The sequence below is a fragment of the Alternaria ventricosa genome (assembly GCF_023758065.1).
Source record: "Alternaria ventricosa strain BMP 2768 chromosome Unknown scaffold_14, whole genome shotgun sequence".
NCBI classification, from domain to species: Eukaryota; Fungi; Ascomycota; class Dothideomycetes; order Pleosporales; family Pleosporaceae; genus Alternaria; species Alternaria ventricosa.
In genome coordinates this window covers 361,174-378,298 of record NW_026055694.1, presented here as the reverse complement: position 1 = coordinate 378,298, position 17,125 = coordinate 361,174, and the positions used below count along the sequence as shown (strand labels likewise).

At 52.0% G+C, this 17,125-nt stretch overlaps 6 protein-coding genes across 6 annotated transcripts; 3 read left to right on the top strand and 3 right to left on the bottom strand.

The window, feature by feature from the left end:
• Positions 1-399: 399 nt before the first annotated feature.
• J4E93_007708 (uncharacterized protein) lies at positions 400-2,066 on the bottom strand (the record flags this gene model as incomplete). Its single annotated transcript, XM_049345613.1, has 5 exons — positions 400-644; positions 723-954; positions 1,005-1,485; positions 1,539-1,648; positions 1,698-2,066. The coding sequence occupies 5 exons, from the start codon at positions 2,064-2,066 to the stop codon at positions 400-402; spliced, it is 1,437 nt and encodes a 478-aa protein (XP_049197140.1).
• Positions 2,067-4,068: 2,002 nt separating this feature from the next.
• On the top strand, positions 4,069-6,067 carry J4E93_007707 (uncharacterized protein; the record flags this gene model as incomplete). The annotated part of the gene is made up of 5 exons (XM_049345612.1): positions 4,069-4,519; positions 4,573-4,753; positions 4,801-5,170; positions 5,222-5,345; positions 5,406-6,067. The coding sequence occupies 5 exons, from the start codon at positions 4,069-4,071 to the stop codon at positions 6,065-6,067; spliced, it is 1,788 nt and encodes a 595-aa protein (XP_049197139.1).
• A 708-nt stretch (positions 6,068-6,775) lies between these two features.
• J4E93_007706 (uncharacterized protein) lies at positions 6,776-7,618 on the top strand (the record flags this gene model as incomplete). The annotated part of the gene is made up of 2 exons (XM_049345611.1): positions 6,776-7,115; positions 7,191-7,618. The coding sequence occupies 2 exons, from the start codon at positions 6,776-6,778 to the stop codon at positions 7,616-7,618; spliced, it is 768 nt and encodes a 255-aa protein (XP_049197138.1).
• A 1,696-nt stretch (positions 7,619-9,314) lies between these two features.
• J4E93_007705 (uncharacterized protein) lies at positions 9,315-10,385 on the top strand (the record flags this gene model as incomplete). Its single annotated transcript, XM_049345610.1, has 1 exon — positions 9,315-10,385. The coding sequence occupies one exon, from the start codon at positions 9,315-9,317 to the stop codon at positions 10,383-10,385; it is 1,071 nt and encodes a 356-aa protein (XP_049197137.1).
• A 1,381-nt stretch (positions 10,386-11,766) lies between these two features.
• J4E93_007704 (uncharacterized protein) lies at positions 11,767-13,492 on the bottom strand (the record flags this gene model as incomplete). Its single annotated transcript, XM_049345609.1, has 5 exons — positions 11,767-12,108; positions 12,184-12,540; positions 12,589-12,740; positions 12,833-13,085; positions 13,169-13,492. The coding sequence occupies 5 exons, from the start codon at positions 13,490-13,492 to the stop codon at positions 11,767-11,769; spliced, it is 1,428 nt and encodes a 475-aa protein (XP_049197136.1).
• A 1,345-nt stretch (positions 13,493-14,837) lies between these two features.
• J4E93_007703 (uncharacterized protein) lies at positions 14,838-15,952 on the bottom strand (the record flags this gene model as incomplete). The annotated part of the gene is made up of 3 exons (XM_049345608.1): positions 14,838-14,985; positions 15,039-15,653; positions 15,708-15,952. The coding sequence occupies 3 exons, from the start codon at positions 15,950-15,952 to the stop codon at positions 14,838-14,840; spliced, it is 1,008 nt and encodes a 335-aa protein (XP_049197135.1).
• Positions 15,953-17,125: the final 1,173 nt, after the last annotated feature.

The following is a 17,125-nucleotide window of genomic DNA, read 5'->3' as shown; positions in this document are numbered from 1 at the left end:
CTCGGAGAGACTGCTTAGTGTCTCGCTGAGTTTCCCTGGCTGGGCAAAGTGCTACTTTCTTGCTTCTTGTCGCCTGAGTGAGGTTGGGGAAGAGGAGGGTTGGAGCAAAGTTAGACTAGTATCAATGCCGCGGACCCGAACCAAAAGTTGAGCGAAGGCGTTGACCCGGCTCAGAGATCGTGAGCCAAAATCCAAACCACCCCCATACGTGCAGGATGCACCGACCTCGAACCAGTGCTCCATGTTGTTTTGTAATCGTCAAATGCCATGACATCGAAATAACGGCATGGGCAGAAAGTAGCAGTCTCGAACGCAGTGTTAAATGACTCGTGGTATTTCATTTCACAAGTGCGAAACTCTAAATCAACAAAATAGTTCCCCTGCCAATCACAGGCGCCGTCATCTCCCCATGGACCTGAAAACCTTCTCCCGGCGAGGATCAGTGGGCAAGGCTTGAATGACGACAGAGTCGAGCTCGCGATTCGATCCGTTCGAGCCAATGCGATCGTGGTACTTCCACTCCGACTCCGTGCTTCGGATGGAAAGCGCATCCGGGGACTTTTGTCTCCTGTCGCTTCCCCGCACGCGATCGGCAAGGTTCTGGGATGCGGAGATGAACCAGGGGAGTCTGCCGGCGGGCTTGACTGGGTTCCTGAGTTAGCGGCTGGTATCGATGATGGGAAAGTGCGGCGAGATGGAATGCGCGATGTGATGAAACTTACTAGTCCAGTATTCACGATTATCTTCGTCCTCGGGAACGATATATCCGCCCGATATAAGCTTTGTCAAATAGATCATGCCGTTGAGCGCCGTGTACACCATCAAGCCCGCAATAAGACCGTAGGCTGCGCTGTATCCAAATGGGATGAACATTACGGTTACGAAGGCTGGGACGGCGTCGCCGATGTATCGCCAGTTGATGGAGGAGATTTGTCGCATCATCAGGCAACCGACCTATATTTACGTTAACGCTAGCATTTTGGAGGTGGTGCCATGTGACTTACAAGAACCAAAGTGCATCCAGTAGCCCATGGCGGGATCGAAGCGAAGATGGGTGCGAAGAACATCGAGATGAGAAAGCAGACGCCACAGGTCATGGCCGTCAGTCCTGTCTTCCCGCCCTCTGCAATTCCTGCTCCACTCTCAATAAAGGCTGTGACGGGTGAACAGCCGAGAAGTGCGCCCATGGAGATGCAGAAAGCGTCTGTGCAATAGGCTATCGTTGATCGCGGAAAGTCTCCAGTTTCGGCGTCCACCACTCCACAGAAGCGTGCCATAGAATAGAGCGTAGCTGTGCAGTCGATAATGTCGACATATAGGAAAGTGAAGAGAGCGAGTGCGAAATGGCCTGGTGCTGCGTTGACATTCCAGTCCAGGGCGTTCAGTGTGCGGTTGATGGGATGGAAGTCGACGACCTTCTTGAAGAACTCGAATCGATTATCGCCGACCTCAGTGTAGGGGAAGAATGTGACTGAGGTGCCTCGTCTGTGAACATGTCAGTCTACTGAGCTTGGCTGAGATAGCTGATGGCGACTTACGGCCATGAAATGATTGACACAAGCAGGATGGCTAAGATCATAGCGCTCTTGACCTTGTATGTCATCAAGTAGGCTGTCAAGATACCACCACCAAGGATGCCTAGCCACATCTACGAGACATGTTAGCAATATTTGATGAGCCGGCATCATGTGACCTACAGTAGGTGAAGTCATCTTGTGACTTGTGCATGAGCCAAACTCATCCTTGTATTGATCAGGACATCCCGCGATGTCAAGTGGGGTACTCTTTGAGCCCGCAATGGCACCAATGCCCGCGTTGTTGCTCAGTCCGACTTCTGCAAGAAAGAGTCCTATACCACATGCCGCGGCGATCTTGAGCGATACTGGTATGATCTTCACGAGCCATTGTCGCATGCCAATCAATGACAAGAAGATAAATATGAAGCCCTCTGCAAAGACGGCAGTGAGCGCGAGGTTGTAGGAAATGAGGCCTTGGCCATGGAAGCCGACGATCTGGTAGGCGAAGTATGCGTTGAGGCCCATACCGGGTGCAAGACACACGGGCATGTTGGTGAAGAACCCAAAGAGGAAAGAGCTGAAGCCGGCTACGGCCGCTGTGGCGGTAATGAGGTTGCGGTTCAAATCTAAGCTTGGGTCAGCTGAAGTGGTTGAGGGTATAGACGTTTCCTACCCTGCTTGCAAATGAGGTATTCCGTGTTCGTCAAGCACACAGGGTCTGTGGCATCATTGCACACGCAATTACCGCCTGTATCAGCGAGGATAGTAGCCTAGGCTCGTTAGTATATTGCGGGACATAGTTTTTCGACAGCTTTACATTGACCGCGATGATGTATGCCATTGTGAAGAAGGACGTAAGTCCCGCTCGCACTTCGGTGGTGAACTTCGTATTTTCGATCTCATCTTTCTGCGAAGATAGTCAGTCATGTCCCAGATATCACTAGAACTTTTGAACATACATGCCCACAACCAGAGAGACGGAATATCCTGCCGAAGGTCGACCGGCCGACGTAAACGTTGAACGAGTGGATTGAAGAACGTATGGACTCCATGTTGCAGACGTGAAGTTGACCACCAGTTGGGGGTTTCAATCTCCAGTATAAGAGATGCAGTGATCGGCAGCAGGAAGCCCTGCGTTGACTATATTTGTGTCACGCACGTCCGGTATAAGCAAACATGAACGATTCGGAACGAAAAGGTATATAGTATTGATCAATCGCCAATGCGATCGCTTAAGGTGGGGCCATAAGCAAAGGGCCTTGCAGGAATGCAATGAAAAGTATCGACGACAGGGCGAGCTGGCTAGACATCAGAGACACTCGAGGCGAAGTGATATCAGCCGTAAGGGATGGGCGGGAACGACGAGGGTAGGCATGCGGCGCGGTAGGGGAAAAAAGCACGATCTAAGAAGCTTTTGGACGGAGTGACGGCATGACAGCCTAAGACGGCCGCCGCAAGCGTAGTACAAGTGAATTGAACGGCGGCAGGAGCGTTGTCATGCAGCTGAAGCGGAGACTCGTGCAGCGTGCTGGAGTGTGGCAGTCTAGGCTCGTACTCTGGTGGCTTGACGGAAGCGAGTCAGGGGCCGGGGAGCCTAGCTAACGCTAGTCAGGCACGCCCGATGTCGATCAGGCTGCATCATGACTGGCCAAAGGGATGATGTCTGGTGCCCCTCCCGCATCTGCAGCAAAATGACGGGGCGACTAAAAGCCTTAGTAGAACCTTGTGCCTCTCCCTTGCCGATTGCTTCTGACAACAGTCACATCACAGACAGCAACTAAGGGCAGATCACTTACAGTTCACGCCGCCCTGGCGGTTCAGCGGCCTTGCAGCTTATTTTGTCCATGGCACCGGTGTCCGTCTCTGTTCCCACGGCACTGATCAGCTGTGATCGCCGGCCTAGTTGGGTTTGCAATTCGTAGCCCGCGGGTGCAAGTCAAGGTCGGCGGCATCATATCGGTTATTCAACCTAGCAGCCGTCATGTTGGCATGTGCGAATCGTATCCAGCCACAAGCGGTTCTGCAAAACCTTGGGCGGAGACACCGAAAGTTGGAAAAGTGAGCCCGATAAGCCAGCCAGTCGCAATTGCTGTACAACCCGAGTATTTGCTTTTTCGGGGAAGAACCGAATGGAAGAGGCGTTGCTTTGCACGCTCATACCACGTGTAGGTGTATCTTTCCCCAGCAGTGTGGTCAACAACCCGAAAGCTCACGGTGCGCTTAGTGGTTTTGCGCCGTCAAGGAAGCACGGCAGAGCACTAGCGCATGAGTTCGGATTAGGGAAGCCCTGATAGTAGTCCTAAAAAGGTCAATAACGCCACGGTCCGAGTGGTGCGACAGCGTTTCGATGCCGCGGAAACATGGGACCGTTGCGTAACTCGCTTTACGGTCGCGACACCCTCCACACAGGTACTTGACTACTTTTCCGTCGAGAGGTGCGGCTAGCCTTGAGTGCTGGATAGCCTTCAGTCGATCATTCGCTCCCACCCCTTGAAAGATCGACTTATAGTGGCCCCGCTGCACCCCGCTAGACTCGCCACTGTGATCAAACATGTTCGCAACCGACTTACCACTGGATCAAGAGGCGGAGAGTGTTGGAGCGCGGAGGGAGCGAAAGACCAAAGAGCGATCCATCAGGTCAAACTCCATCCATACTTCACGAACGTCCACTAGTTCGGCGAACTCTGGCTCTACAGACCGTGAGCAATGGTGGTCTTCAGGCCTGAAGAAGGCAAAGAGTATAAAACCCAGGATACTACGACCATCAACCGGACAAACCACGGATTCCCAGAGAACGGCGAAAACCGTGCCGGCTGAGTTGGACTTGACCCGCACGCACAAGCTCAAGGATCCCGCGCTGCACCCTAACTGGACATACACAGGTACTATTCCTGCGAAACTACCATCTGGTGATTCTCTGCATCCGCAACAAGATGAAGTGCCGGAGCTGGAAGGCGAAAAGTCCTCTCGAAAGACAGACTCCACGAGATCGCGCGTCTCACGTAAGTCATCAAGCATCAGCGTACCATGATCATGTGCTGAAGAAATATTCCAGATGACCGAAAACGCTCGGTGAGGACTCCGCCGGTAGTTGATAGCAGTGATGACGCAACGCAAGCAAGCCGCGTCAGTCCGAGATCTTTTGTTACGAGCAGAACTCGTGCCAGTTCCGAGACCCCTGAGGATAGAAGTGCTCCAGCAATGTCAATGCCCGGAGCAAAGAGGGTTGACAGCGGGTGAGTAACATTTTCATCAGTATCGATCTTATGCTTATTGTCTTTAGGTGGCCACAGGCAGCTGAGACCGAAGCAATGCCCAAAGTCGAAGCACTTGAGCTGCATGACAGTTTCCAGGAGGAGAAAGGACACGAAGACACTAAGCATGTCTCAAAACTGAGCGGTGGCGCAAATTCCGAAGTCTCCTGCAAGCCTCTCTCGCAATGGCAATGTCTCACTCCACGAGGGGTACCTTCGGAAATACAGTTGCAGTCGCGTCCGACCCCTAAGAAGGCTGCAGTAGCCCAGAATGCGACACCGGACCTCGGTCGTTTTGCACGATTTATCCGGAGGATGGAGGGAGCCGGTCCCAAGGTCATCCTAGATCGACTGAAGGAAGACTGGCAATGGAGCACGGGCGGAGATGTTGATGAGGAGGTGCGTGTCGACGTTATAACTCTGCACAGACCTTTGCTAATGAAAGAACAGTTGGTCATCGAGAAACAATTGTGGCTGTTGACGGGGTTCCAAATGCTGAACTTGGGTCGGGAACGGACCCTGCCGAAGCCCGAATGTAACACCGGGAGGATCCTTGAACTCTACGGTAATCTCTGTAAGTCCATGTTGTGCCCTTGCGTTACGCTGCTGTGCAAGCTCTAACGGTCGACGTCAGCTGAGGTATACCAATTGTCGGCAATGCATCCGTCCCAAACAGTGCACTTCCTCACTACCAAACCCCAGCGACGTGTTCAGTTACCGGGCAACGTATCATACTTGACGGTGCGCAAGTTTGGTGCTGTTCCACTGCCTTACCCAGAGGACTACTTCTCGCATATAAGAGCATCAACGTTGCCATCGCTGGTACCCTCTGCGATATTACCGGAACTGTTCAGCGAATGTCACAAGCTACTCGCTAGTGGTGGTTTCCTAGAGATCAGGATCATGGATGCCGCCCCGGTACGCAAGACTACCGGCCCGTTGATGCGAACCTGGATCGAGGACAGACTCTCCGTCAATCTTGAGCGGGACTTCAGATGCTCAAAGCCATGTTCGCTGGTCCCCAGTTGGCTGAAAGCTGCCGGGTTCGAGATGCTCGTTCAGGAAGACAATCAAAGCATGACGCTACCGTGCGCTATCGACTCAGATACCGCCAATGTGAACGAAGAGCTCTCTATGATCATCGGCCGGGCCTTCTGGAAGGACATATGGGGTAGCTTCGTAGACGATGCTCAAGACGAACCGAAGTGGTGGTGGGAAGACGAGGAGATCGTCCAAGAGTGTGTAAAGCGCCAAACTTTGCTCGAGTGCAGGACAATCTTTGCATACAAGCGATGAGTGCCGTACTTTGTGGCACCGTGGTTGGTGCAATGTAATAGTACTGAGGGTTTAGCGGGATGGAAATGGCGTTGGTGGAGATATGGGGCGTCTGTACGATAGGATACCCGACGCGTGTTGCTGTCACTACCGCTTGCGATGATACCGCCTTTAGACCTGTATTTAGATAGCGATGCATTTGGTACGCGTACATTGATGGTTGAATGTGCGAGCCGATCGATGGAGCCCTGAAGTGCTAGAGTTAATCCCTACCCCGCGCTACCTGTATTGGTATTAGCGTCCTCACACGTGACAGCGTGCCTCCTGGGCATCATCGTACCTTGGTAATAATGGTTATTACTATCGTCTTGTTCATTCTCACATCGAGTCGCAAAGGATGGAACCCGCTGTGTACCACCAGAAGTCGAAATCCGGTAGCCGCTTTGTTTCGCTCCGCCTTCCCCAACCGTCCGTGCCACGCCCTTCGTTTCAGCTGCAAGGTCCGCGACGCGTCGTGGCTACATGATCAGCACTATGTCGGCACAACCGAGACTTCTCCTGCACATCTCTTTCATTCCACTGTGCCTTCGGTCTGCTTCCCGTACAGGTTGATTAATACTTGCAGCACTCTTTCACAATCTAGCATAACCCCTACACAATCGTGCGGAAATCTAGATCGGCCCCAGATCGATATATCCGAATTACGACCGCTGAACGACATCAGCAAACATGTTCAGTTCTCTAGGGACAAAGATAGCCCTCCGAAAAGCCGGGCTGGGCGGTGTATCGCTACCAAAAACCGACGGCTTGTTTGGGAATGGCAACACGAAGAAGGGGAACACAAATGGCGCCGAGGGAGGAGACACAGGTTTCGCCAACCCATTCGCAAACGTACAATGGGGTGTACCAAAAGCCCTACAATCTTGGACGACACCTCCACCACCGCAGAACCCGGTGCGCAAGTCACCAAACATAGGAGACCGCGCACAAAGCCATCCTAAGTTACAATTTCCTACAGCCGATGGGCGGCCGACTATACTGCTGTTCCTGAGGTTTTGCGGATGCCCTTGTGAGTAGTCAGCATTCCAGAGGCTGTATTCGGATGCAACAGTGGAAATTAGACATTTGCTAATAGCTCCAACAGTCTCAGAGAAACTCTTCCTCACGCTCCGAACCCTTGCGAACAAGCACACTTCTATCCACTTCGTCGCAATATCGCACTGCACACCTGCTGCAACTACAGAATGGGTCAAAAAACTCGGCGGGGCCTGGAATGTAGACGTAGTAGTAGACCAAGACCGGGAACTATACGCGCTATGGGGTCTGGGCATAGCTACTTGGGGTCATGTTCTGCATCCCAGGAATGGCTATAACCAGGTCATGCTCAGGAAGAATGAGGGGGTCTGGGGCCAGCTGGTTGGAGAAGGCGCATGTAGATGGCAAGTTGGAGGCTCATATTCGGTGGACGGGAGGGGTGTGGTGACGTGGGGTGGACCGATGCAATCAGCAGACGAGGCGATACCATTCGAACACGGCGTAATGTCTCTTGGATATGGAGAGACGAGGATATAATGCCAAGGCATATATCGCAATGGGGGACCTCTTAGATGAGTACTCAGGCTGTCTAGATTCTACATCAGGGCATAATCGATGCATATGAACGCTCATGCAGATGCGAATGGTCTATATCTTTCTTGCATAGTACTTGCCGGCTTCGGCTTGGCTCTTCCAGAAGCAAAGCCTATAGTCAACAATGAACTATTGACATACTTGGGCAAACATCTTAGAGCTGACACGACTACAAAATCAGCTTCGGTTTGTTGGAAAGAATCTATCATCGGACTCCACTCAAGGTCATGACTGCGTCTAAAGAAAGCGTATCGGGACAGCTTCAAAACTACCAGCTCATCGCCGCATTGCGAGCTGAAGCGATTCGTGAGTAATGAACGACCTTTCATGCGAATTAAACACAAACGGAACAGGACAGCTGACGTCTATACAGGACACATTACTGCTATATTTAGCCACGACTATCCCGCTTACCACCATTTCGAAGTCCTGATTGGTGCAAAGAGCATTGTCGACGATAAGGGCGAAAGACGGGCTATTTACTCCACAAGAGCGCTAGTGTACCTAGATTCTGGTTGCAGCCAATGGCATTTGGTTGCTGAAGGTGAAAAGAGATGTAACACACCTCTGAAGGCGATGGAGAATTTCCTCGGTGGGGCCATGGTCAGATTTGAGGAGGTGATAGGTAAGTTGTTGCCATACATCTAAACAATTCCGATACCCAATGGAGCGGACTAACTTTAACGTAGCTGAGAGAGAGGGAAGTACTATACGGGAGTATAGTACACAGGAGTATAGTCCAGACTCGGATGGATATCAAGATCAAGCACATGATGATTGGTAGAAACGAGGACACAATTTGTAGTTACGTTCTCGTTGCTATTTGCTGCGAATGTATCTTCAGCCGTGGTAAATAGAACCCTTCGCTTCATATGAGAGCCTATGATATATATTACTCATGCGTGATCCCCAGTCGTTAGGTGTATTAGATCTGGCGTAGTTATCCTGCCAATGTGGGGTTCATACTAGCGTGGTGCAGCAACGGCGCCTTCGGAGCAGTCGCGTTCTCGCCCTCTCTTCACCACACCACAACTTCGTACAGCCTGACTGCATCAGCTCGTCAAACATGAGATATGCGTACTAGAATCTGAGAATGGCGCTGTAGCAGGGCGCGATACGCTACACCAGGGAGACTTGACGACCTGTGGGTTTCCTGGGCATTTCCTCCCCACCACGGGCGCTATCCACGGGTTATCATAACCACGGCGTTCTCATACAGACCATACAGCGACCAAAGACATGATAATAAGTAGAGTATTGACGTTCCGAGAGGTGAGCTTGCTGGGTTCGGTCCGGAAACTTTCTCGGAGACATTTCGCCACTGCCCCTCTAGTATTGATCGGGGACTTTACCCAAGATACTACGCGCCACACAGTCCCTTCCTTGCATAGTTCCGAACAATCTGTACCTTGATGGTGAGCATGCTGGACAACGAAATCGTATCGGAGCGTTATGCATCGGAGCGTTATGCCGCGGAGCTGGTGCTCATGGTGTATAAAGCTGGCTGGAAGTTCGACTGACCTCAAACACAACACCCACCGCAAGCTCACATCGTCTTTTATAGTCATACCCATATACTCAGGATACCTCTTCTCATTATACTTCTACATTCACAGCCATATATTGAAGCCTCATCAAGATGGCGCTCCGATCTCGACCCCAAATATTCGACATACTCATCATCGGCTCAGGTCCGGCAGGACTCAACGCCGCACTCACCTGTGCAAGAACACGTACTAAAGCTATCGTATTCGGCAACCAACAGTACCGCAACGAAGGTGTCACGCACATGCATACTGTAGCCTCCCGCGACCACTTCAACCCCAGAGAGTTCGGCCGCATAGCCCGTGAACAGATCGAATCCCGATACGATAGCGTATGGTTTCAATCCGCTACAATCACCCATGCATCGAAGAAACAACTGTCATTGCCAGGTGAGAAGGACTTGTATGACGGCTTCGAAGTCAAGGACAGCGAAGGCCACTCATACGAGGGCAAGAAGGTCATCCTGGCTACTGGCTCGAAAGACATCCTTCCCGATATTCCAGGTTACAAGGAGAACTGGCCAGACCACATATACCAGTGTCTAGCTTGCGATGGCTACGAGCAACGAGGGAGTGCAGTCGGCATACTGGATTTCGACAATCCTGGATACGCACATATGGTCCAAATGGCAGTACCTCTCGAACCTATTTCAATCACCTTATTTACCAATGGACCCATCAAGAAGGATGCGCCAGTGCAAGACGCTTTGAAGCTCGCAAAGGCTTTCGGTGCAACGCTCGACGAGCGAAAGATCGTTCGCCTGGTGAACAACGGTCCAAGTCACACAGATGGCGTAACAATCCACTTTGAGACCGGAGAACCAGTCACTCTCGGTTTCCTAGTTCACAGGCCTGTTACGGTCAATCGCGCGCAACATCTCGTCGACCAGCTCGGCATAGAGACGGTGGAACCGGCGATGGGTGGACACATCAAGATCGTGAACGCTATGTTTAACGAGACGAGCGTCCGAGGTGTCTTCGCAGGTGGCGATACCATGGTTATGATGAAGCAGGTTGCGATTTCCATGGCAGATGGACTCAAAGCTGCCGCAGGTGCGGGAATGCAGATTGCACAGGAGAAGGCTAAGACTGTGGCCAAGGCATTTGAAGAGAGGGAGGGTACAATCGAGGGAGAGAAGGATAAGGTGGAGGTGGCTTCGTACTAGAAGCGAGGGCTAAACAATGACCATAGGTTAAAGAGGGCTCGATCTTGTAGTCTTGGGAATCAGTGAGTGGCAGGTAGAACGTAGTTCTTCCCCATAAATTCATAATGCATCAATCCAATGTCTTTATTTTAGTCCAGTGGCTGGTCCGTACCCTGTACCTTCTTCAATCGCATCAAAAGCAGGAGCATTCGCATCCAGCGCACCATCCCTCGCATACCTCTAGTGCCCACGACACTTGCCACGTCTTCCACGCTCTCTATAATACTAACTCTCTCTAACCCCCACGTATTTCCCCTTAGCCTTCTCCCACGTAGCATCTCGTACCCAAACCTTCGATCTTACCAGATGCACTCAGACAACTCCAGTTATGTTCATCGCTCAATTCTCTGACCTCAAGGCCCGCATCGACGACCTAATTATCAGGAGAACATCTATACCTTCCTCTTCTTCCGAAACGTCTACCTCCATCAGCAATGTTGCCCGCAAAGACTCGGCACCTCCGCCAAAATACGACATCAAGAAACCATCGATGCGCCTCTTCCCCGAAACACAAGCGCCACTGCCGACGATCAATGTCGTGACAAAGCACAGTCACACGTTCAATAGCTCGAAAGCAGCAGGATTAGATAAACTGGCGCAGTTGCAGTTCACTGAAATAGTGAAAAGGTGGATTATCGGTACGTGCTCAGATGGTACAAATTTGGTTTTCCTCAAATCAGGTCAAGATGGAACAAGAAGAAGAGTGATGCTGTTTGGAAGCCAAAGAACCGACCAGCTAACAAGTCATCGACAATTAGAAACTGCGCCCCTTCTCGTCATAGACCTCTCCGACAACAATACTTCCTACAAAGTCATCTTCACCGCAAGAAAGGCGCGCAGCGAGCTCTTCCCCACCCTCTTATCCCTAACAACGACCTCTCTATACACAGCAAACCTGTTCGCCGTCACACCAGCTACATCGGGGAATAGCTGGAAGCTTGTTGAGCAAAGCTCCGAGACGGATTCCCTGGTCGATGCGATGGAGGATCTGTGGGATAGGGTCATGTATAGATTGGGTCGTTTGACTGGTAAGCCTCTCACATGTGAATGTGTAGAGAGTGTGGAACGTCGAGTGCTGATGTTTGGGCAATCGGTAGGTGTGATGGAAATTGGCGCGGTGGTGAAGGAGGGTAAGACGATCAAGGGAGGAGAGGAGAAGATCGAGAGAAAGAGTGTGGGGTGGTGAACTAAGCTAAGATTTGGCGGGTATGGATTTGTTGGTCCGAGGATGGCTCAAGTTATCCATTTTGCCAAGCGTATCAGCAGTGTCCTTGCATATCTAAATCCTGACACAAAGCAAACATATCTAGAGCCTACACTCCTCCCTAACCCCTCAAACATCTCACTCTTCCTTCTTATGTATCCTCGGTAGACCCAACCAAAGCAGTAGAATCACGCCCAACAGCGCCAGAATAATCGGCTGTAGCACCTGTACACCCTTGGCCTGTGCGATAGCTCCAACCGCGAAAGGGAAGATGGCAGCGCCACTTCCGCCAAAAGCTGCCGCGAAGCCAATAGCACCAACGTGCAAGTGACGCGGTAGAAGCTTCGTAGCTGCAACGACTACGGCGGGGAACAAGGGACCGAGGAAGAAGCCCTGAAGGGCTACGGCGACGGCCGAGACATAAAATTGGGGTACGAGCCAGAAGATGAGTTCGAGGGCCATTGTGAGGGGAAGGTAGATCTGAAGAACCCCAGTTAGCACACGTCAGACAAGAAAGAAGGGAGGAAGGAACGAAGAAACCAGAAACAAACTCACAGTGATAGCCAACTTCTCCCCCAACCTCGGCGTAACAAACCCCAGCACAATCCTCCCCACGGTAATCCCCATCCAAAACCCCGTCGCCACCATGCCACTCGCAAACTCCTCTCCATCCCGCACTTCCAGCATGAACTTGACAATCCAACCGCCCAGCGCGACTTCAATACCCACGTACCCGAGTAGGAAGAGTGCGCAGAGCCATGTGACGCGTGCGTGGGGCAGACGGATAAGCGCTTCTTTCATGCGGTTGTCTTTCGTGCCGCTGGTGCGCGGGTTGGCTGCGCGGAAGGCGGCCCCGGTTTCGCGCCAGAAGGCGGTTGTTGAGGTTGCGAGTTCGATGGCTGCCATTGCGATCTAAGGGTGTTAGAACGGGGAGATAAGCATGGGAATCGAGGGATGTACCATGACGTAGTAGAAGGTATACCAAGGTAATCTGCTTCCTTTTGTAATCATAGTCGTTGCTATCAAGGGGGATAGCACGGCGCCTACGCCGTAAAAGGCGTGGAGGAAACCGAGAACTTCGTTTGGGTTTGCCATGTTGCCGATCCAGGCATCTGTTGGTTCGGTTGTCAGTCGGAATGTTCTGTCTTTCTGTTCTTCTCCTTCTCTTTTATCGGAATAGAGAAGAAGAGATTAGGATACTCACTCCACGCCGCATCAGCAAGTCCATTACCAAATCCAGCCAACATGAAAATAATAACGAGGACCGGATACGGAGGGTGCACCGCAATGACAATATACGCGATAAGATGGCACGTCGGCGCTATAACCGCAACACCTCTCTGTCCGAACTTGAGATGAATGCTGTTGTTCAATAACGCGGAAGCTGTGTAGCCGACAAGTGGAGACAAGAACACGAGCGAAATGACGACGAAAGTCAGACCGTAGTATTCTTGCAACTGAAATCGTTTGTTAGCACGCGCTTCTTTCCCCCTTCTCATGAACCGCGACTTCTACACTTCGAAGAACGATGTTGACTTACGTAAGGAATCAAAGCACCGTACGCCGCATCATTACTCCCCATGACGACGAAACTCCAAAACGCCGCCATAGTCTTGAACAAATTCGATCGTGGGTGGTTCCATCGTTCCAATTTTGCTGGCGCTTGGGTCGTTGGCGACGGCAAATTCTCTATCGGATCGCTTTCCCTGGCACCTTTCGTATCTGAGAGTCGCAGGCCGCCTGTACTGCTCGAACTAGCGATTTGTGCATCTTGAGGTTTGGAAATATAGCTTGATACGTCTTGGAGTTCGATGGGCTGCTCGAGGCAGGTTGACGAGGTGCCGTTTTGGTGGTGCAGCGCCATTGTTGGGTTGTTGGGAGGGTGGGCGCGGCCGGTTTCAATGGCCCTTACAGTCTTTCCAAGGGAGGGTGTGGATGAAGAGGAAGCCTGACGTTGAAGCTTCAAGGGAAGAGAGATATTAAAGCCAAGAGTAGCGGTAAAAGTAAAAAGGGCTGACGAGATACGCGCAGATACGAGCTTAACCCAACTCTTCCAAAAGGTAGGTATGACGTTATTCACCTTCAACCTCAACAACCTCGATTCGTACAATTTTACGCCCAGCTCATAGACACCACCTGCGCACCTTTATATCCCCAACCCCAAATCCAGGCCCATCGTCTCGCAGCCTCGCAAGCATTACTCAAAGCAGCGGAAAACTGCGAGCAACCACTCCATCTAAACGACATCTTTTTAGCCACCGCCGACGTTCTCTAGCACACGCGCACAAGGCGGGGAATGAGTGGGATCCCCACACTTTGCAGCCGGTCCGACATACGGCTAATCAGCAGCGAGGTGGCTGGTGGATCGAACTGCCCAGCTGGCCAAAAAGGGAAGGGGACGGTTGATCTTCGGAAGGTGCGAACTTTCCGTGAGTAAACCGCCGCTAGGCATCTCGAAATTACTACAATACAACTATGGCCACAGCTAAAGCCTAGGGCTTTGGAAGAGAGATGGAGTACGACACCTCAACTTCGCAAACAGAGACATGTGTTTGAATGTCACGGCATGTTATTAATCACATTGTTACGGACCAACTCAAACCCGACTAAGATCTCGCACCAAACCCAAAGCGTCGACAAAATGCGAGGACGCTGAAACCAACACAGTCACAGTCGCAAGACAACTTAGTCGCGTCACTCTACGTCGCAATCCACGTCGCAAAAACTGTGACATGTCACTTGTATCAACCGCAGTTCCAGATATGAAAATCGTTAATCGTTCTCATTTCATGCTATACCTGCTATTATTACCACCGTTTCTGAGCTGATTCGCGGAATCGACGCTCACCCGTTACCATGCCATCTCCATGCTGGGGGTATCCTGTTGTCTCTTCTCTCGTGCTCTCTGTCTCTCTACAACTGCCCGCCACTGACTGACCACATGCTGAAAAGAAACCATAAATGATAAAAGGAAAAAAAAAACCCGTTCTTGAGATCAACGCTTGTATTTCAACGACTGTGAGGAAAGGTAAATCGTCCATATACACATACTCGCTTTCGACAGTCGCGCCCTTCGCTCCTGTAATGCTTCTGCTCGCCTACTGGCCCCTTGGTCGTTCAGCCCCTGTCTTTTTCTTTGTGTGAAATGAAGAATGAAATAGAAAGACAATGCGTTCTGAAAGTTCGTCTTGTCGTGTGGGTGAAGACGTCTATGAGGGCTGGATGACGGAGGGACCGGCAAGGACCTCGGCATCGGCAACGGACTCGCTCTTGGTGATCATCATGTAGACTTCTCCCTGGAGGCCCTGGGGAACCATGCAGTTGCCATCGGCGATCTTGGTGAATTGGTTGCCGCCACTGTGAGATGTTAGAACACGAATCTTTATAAAGGAATGTGTGGAGTGACTTACGGTCCGACGAAAGCGCAGAAAGAGGCACCGGCGGGCTGAGCAGGGTCGGCAAGCTTCAAGTTCTGGCCAACAGTAGCCTTCTCAGGGTTCTGGAGAGCGATGGCGGGGAAAGCCTGGATGTTGAGGTTGGAGCCTTCGGGGCAGGACTTGATGAACTGGGCGGCGAGGGTGAAGACGGCGCGGGGCTGGAGAGCAGTGTCGAAAGCGGCGGGGACGGGCTCGGCGCCGGATGCGATACGGATGAAGGCCTGGTGACGGGCCTCGACAGTGACGATGGAACCAGCGGCGGAGAGGATGTCGGAGGAGTTGACGAGAGGAGCGGCACCGAGGTAGGCGGAGACACCGACGGCCTCAAGGACACGGGCGGTCTTGACCATGGAGTCGGCGCTGGCAAGGGCGGCGTCGAAGTTGTATTGGCATGGCTCGACGGGCTTTGCGCCGGCTCCTGCGATGGCGGATTGGAGAGTAGTGACGTGGGTGGCCTCAGTCTGTCCAACACCCATGAGGGACTTGACTTGACCTTCACTCAGACCGAGAGCCATGAAGTCGGACATGGAGAACTTGGCGAAACCCTGCTTGTAGTATTCCGATTCGAGATGCTCGGCGGTCAGAGCGCTGCAGTGACTGTTAGATCCAGCTCATTGTGATCGTTGATTCAAAGCTACTTACAAGTTGAGGATGTCGACATCGCTCAACATTCCTGCTGCGGCCGGTGCAGCTGCAGCCGGTGATGCGGCGGCAGCTTCGCTACCAGATCCAGCGGTCTCAGTGATGGCAGCCGGCGCAGAGGAGGTGGCAGAGGCGGCAGCGCTCGACATGGAAGCCATCTCTTGACGGGCGTAGTTTGCGGGGGCGGCAGCCACGAGAGGCGCCAGGGCAACGAGGCCCTTGAGGATGGTTGATACGCTAGGCATGTTGGTTGAATTAGGTTTGTTGGATTGTTTTCGAGTAGACAAGTTCGTAAAGAGAGACCGCCAGCAAAGACTTGCTTTGAATTCGATTATTAAAAATTGTCTAAAGTCCAACCAGGGACTGAAAGAAGGTAAACCGTAAGGAATGTGGTTGATTATTAGGTAGGAAGGTAGAAGAAGCTCGTTGATGATCCAACTGAAAACGAGTATGGAAACAAGGTGGGCGGCCAATGGACCTTATACAAGCAGCTGCAACTCCTGGGCACCATCTGAGACGCCATCTTAAAATTCGGAGTACGGATGTTGACCATGTGGCGGACGACTGCCTCCCGCTGGCGCACTGGCCTCCATACTGGATCCGTGACCCTACAAGCTTCAAAGCTTGGCAAATCGACCCATTGATCGTCCAGGAACTGCTCGCTAGCAGTGTAGCAACCGCTGAGGAAGCCCGGCTTGTAGCGATGGGGCTCGTGGTGCCGGCATGTGATGTAGCAGGTCCGGGGCCCTGCGACGCGAAACGGCTATCATGAAACCCTACAAGTGCCAACGCGTGCGCGGAGGCAGTAGAGCCGCCCTCGAGAAAACCTGGGTACCGTAATAGTGCATGGCGATTAATGGCGGTATTCTGACTTTCCGACCGGATCCGTGAGGTGGCTCACCATCTGAGGCTTGAAGCAGTCGGGCTCCTCATCTGTCATGACGCTGGTGGGGTGTGTTTCCAGCAGCGAAGAGCTAGCGAAACGTTTCAACATCAAGCTACTGACCGTATTTCATAGCGCAGTCATGATTGTAAATACTTCTATAAGGGTATCGTGGTGTCGTGAGCGCTTGCGTGTTGCGCCGAGAGAGCTATAGATGGGTTGAGAGGTTAAGAGGGGTGGATTAACAGGTGGCTGGAGCACCCAAAACGTCTTCACGTTGCCAAGCCTCATGGAGAACCACTGCTATTTCGGCTGCGGTTCAGGCCGTCAGGCTCTCGTTCGCTACAGCAAACACATGCAGGTACACAGACCGCCTCCGACAGGGGATGGGAAGTCGCAGATCCGTTGGTCAAGATTCGGATTTCACGGCATCGACCTGATGCCGTATAGCGCGGCTTGTCACATTCGATCATGCCGAGGAGAGGTAACGATTCGGTATGTTTCCACCTCAAACAACCAATCTTTGTCTGAGGCT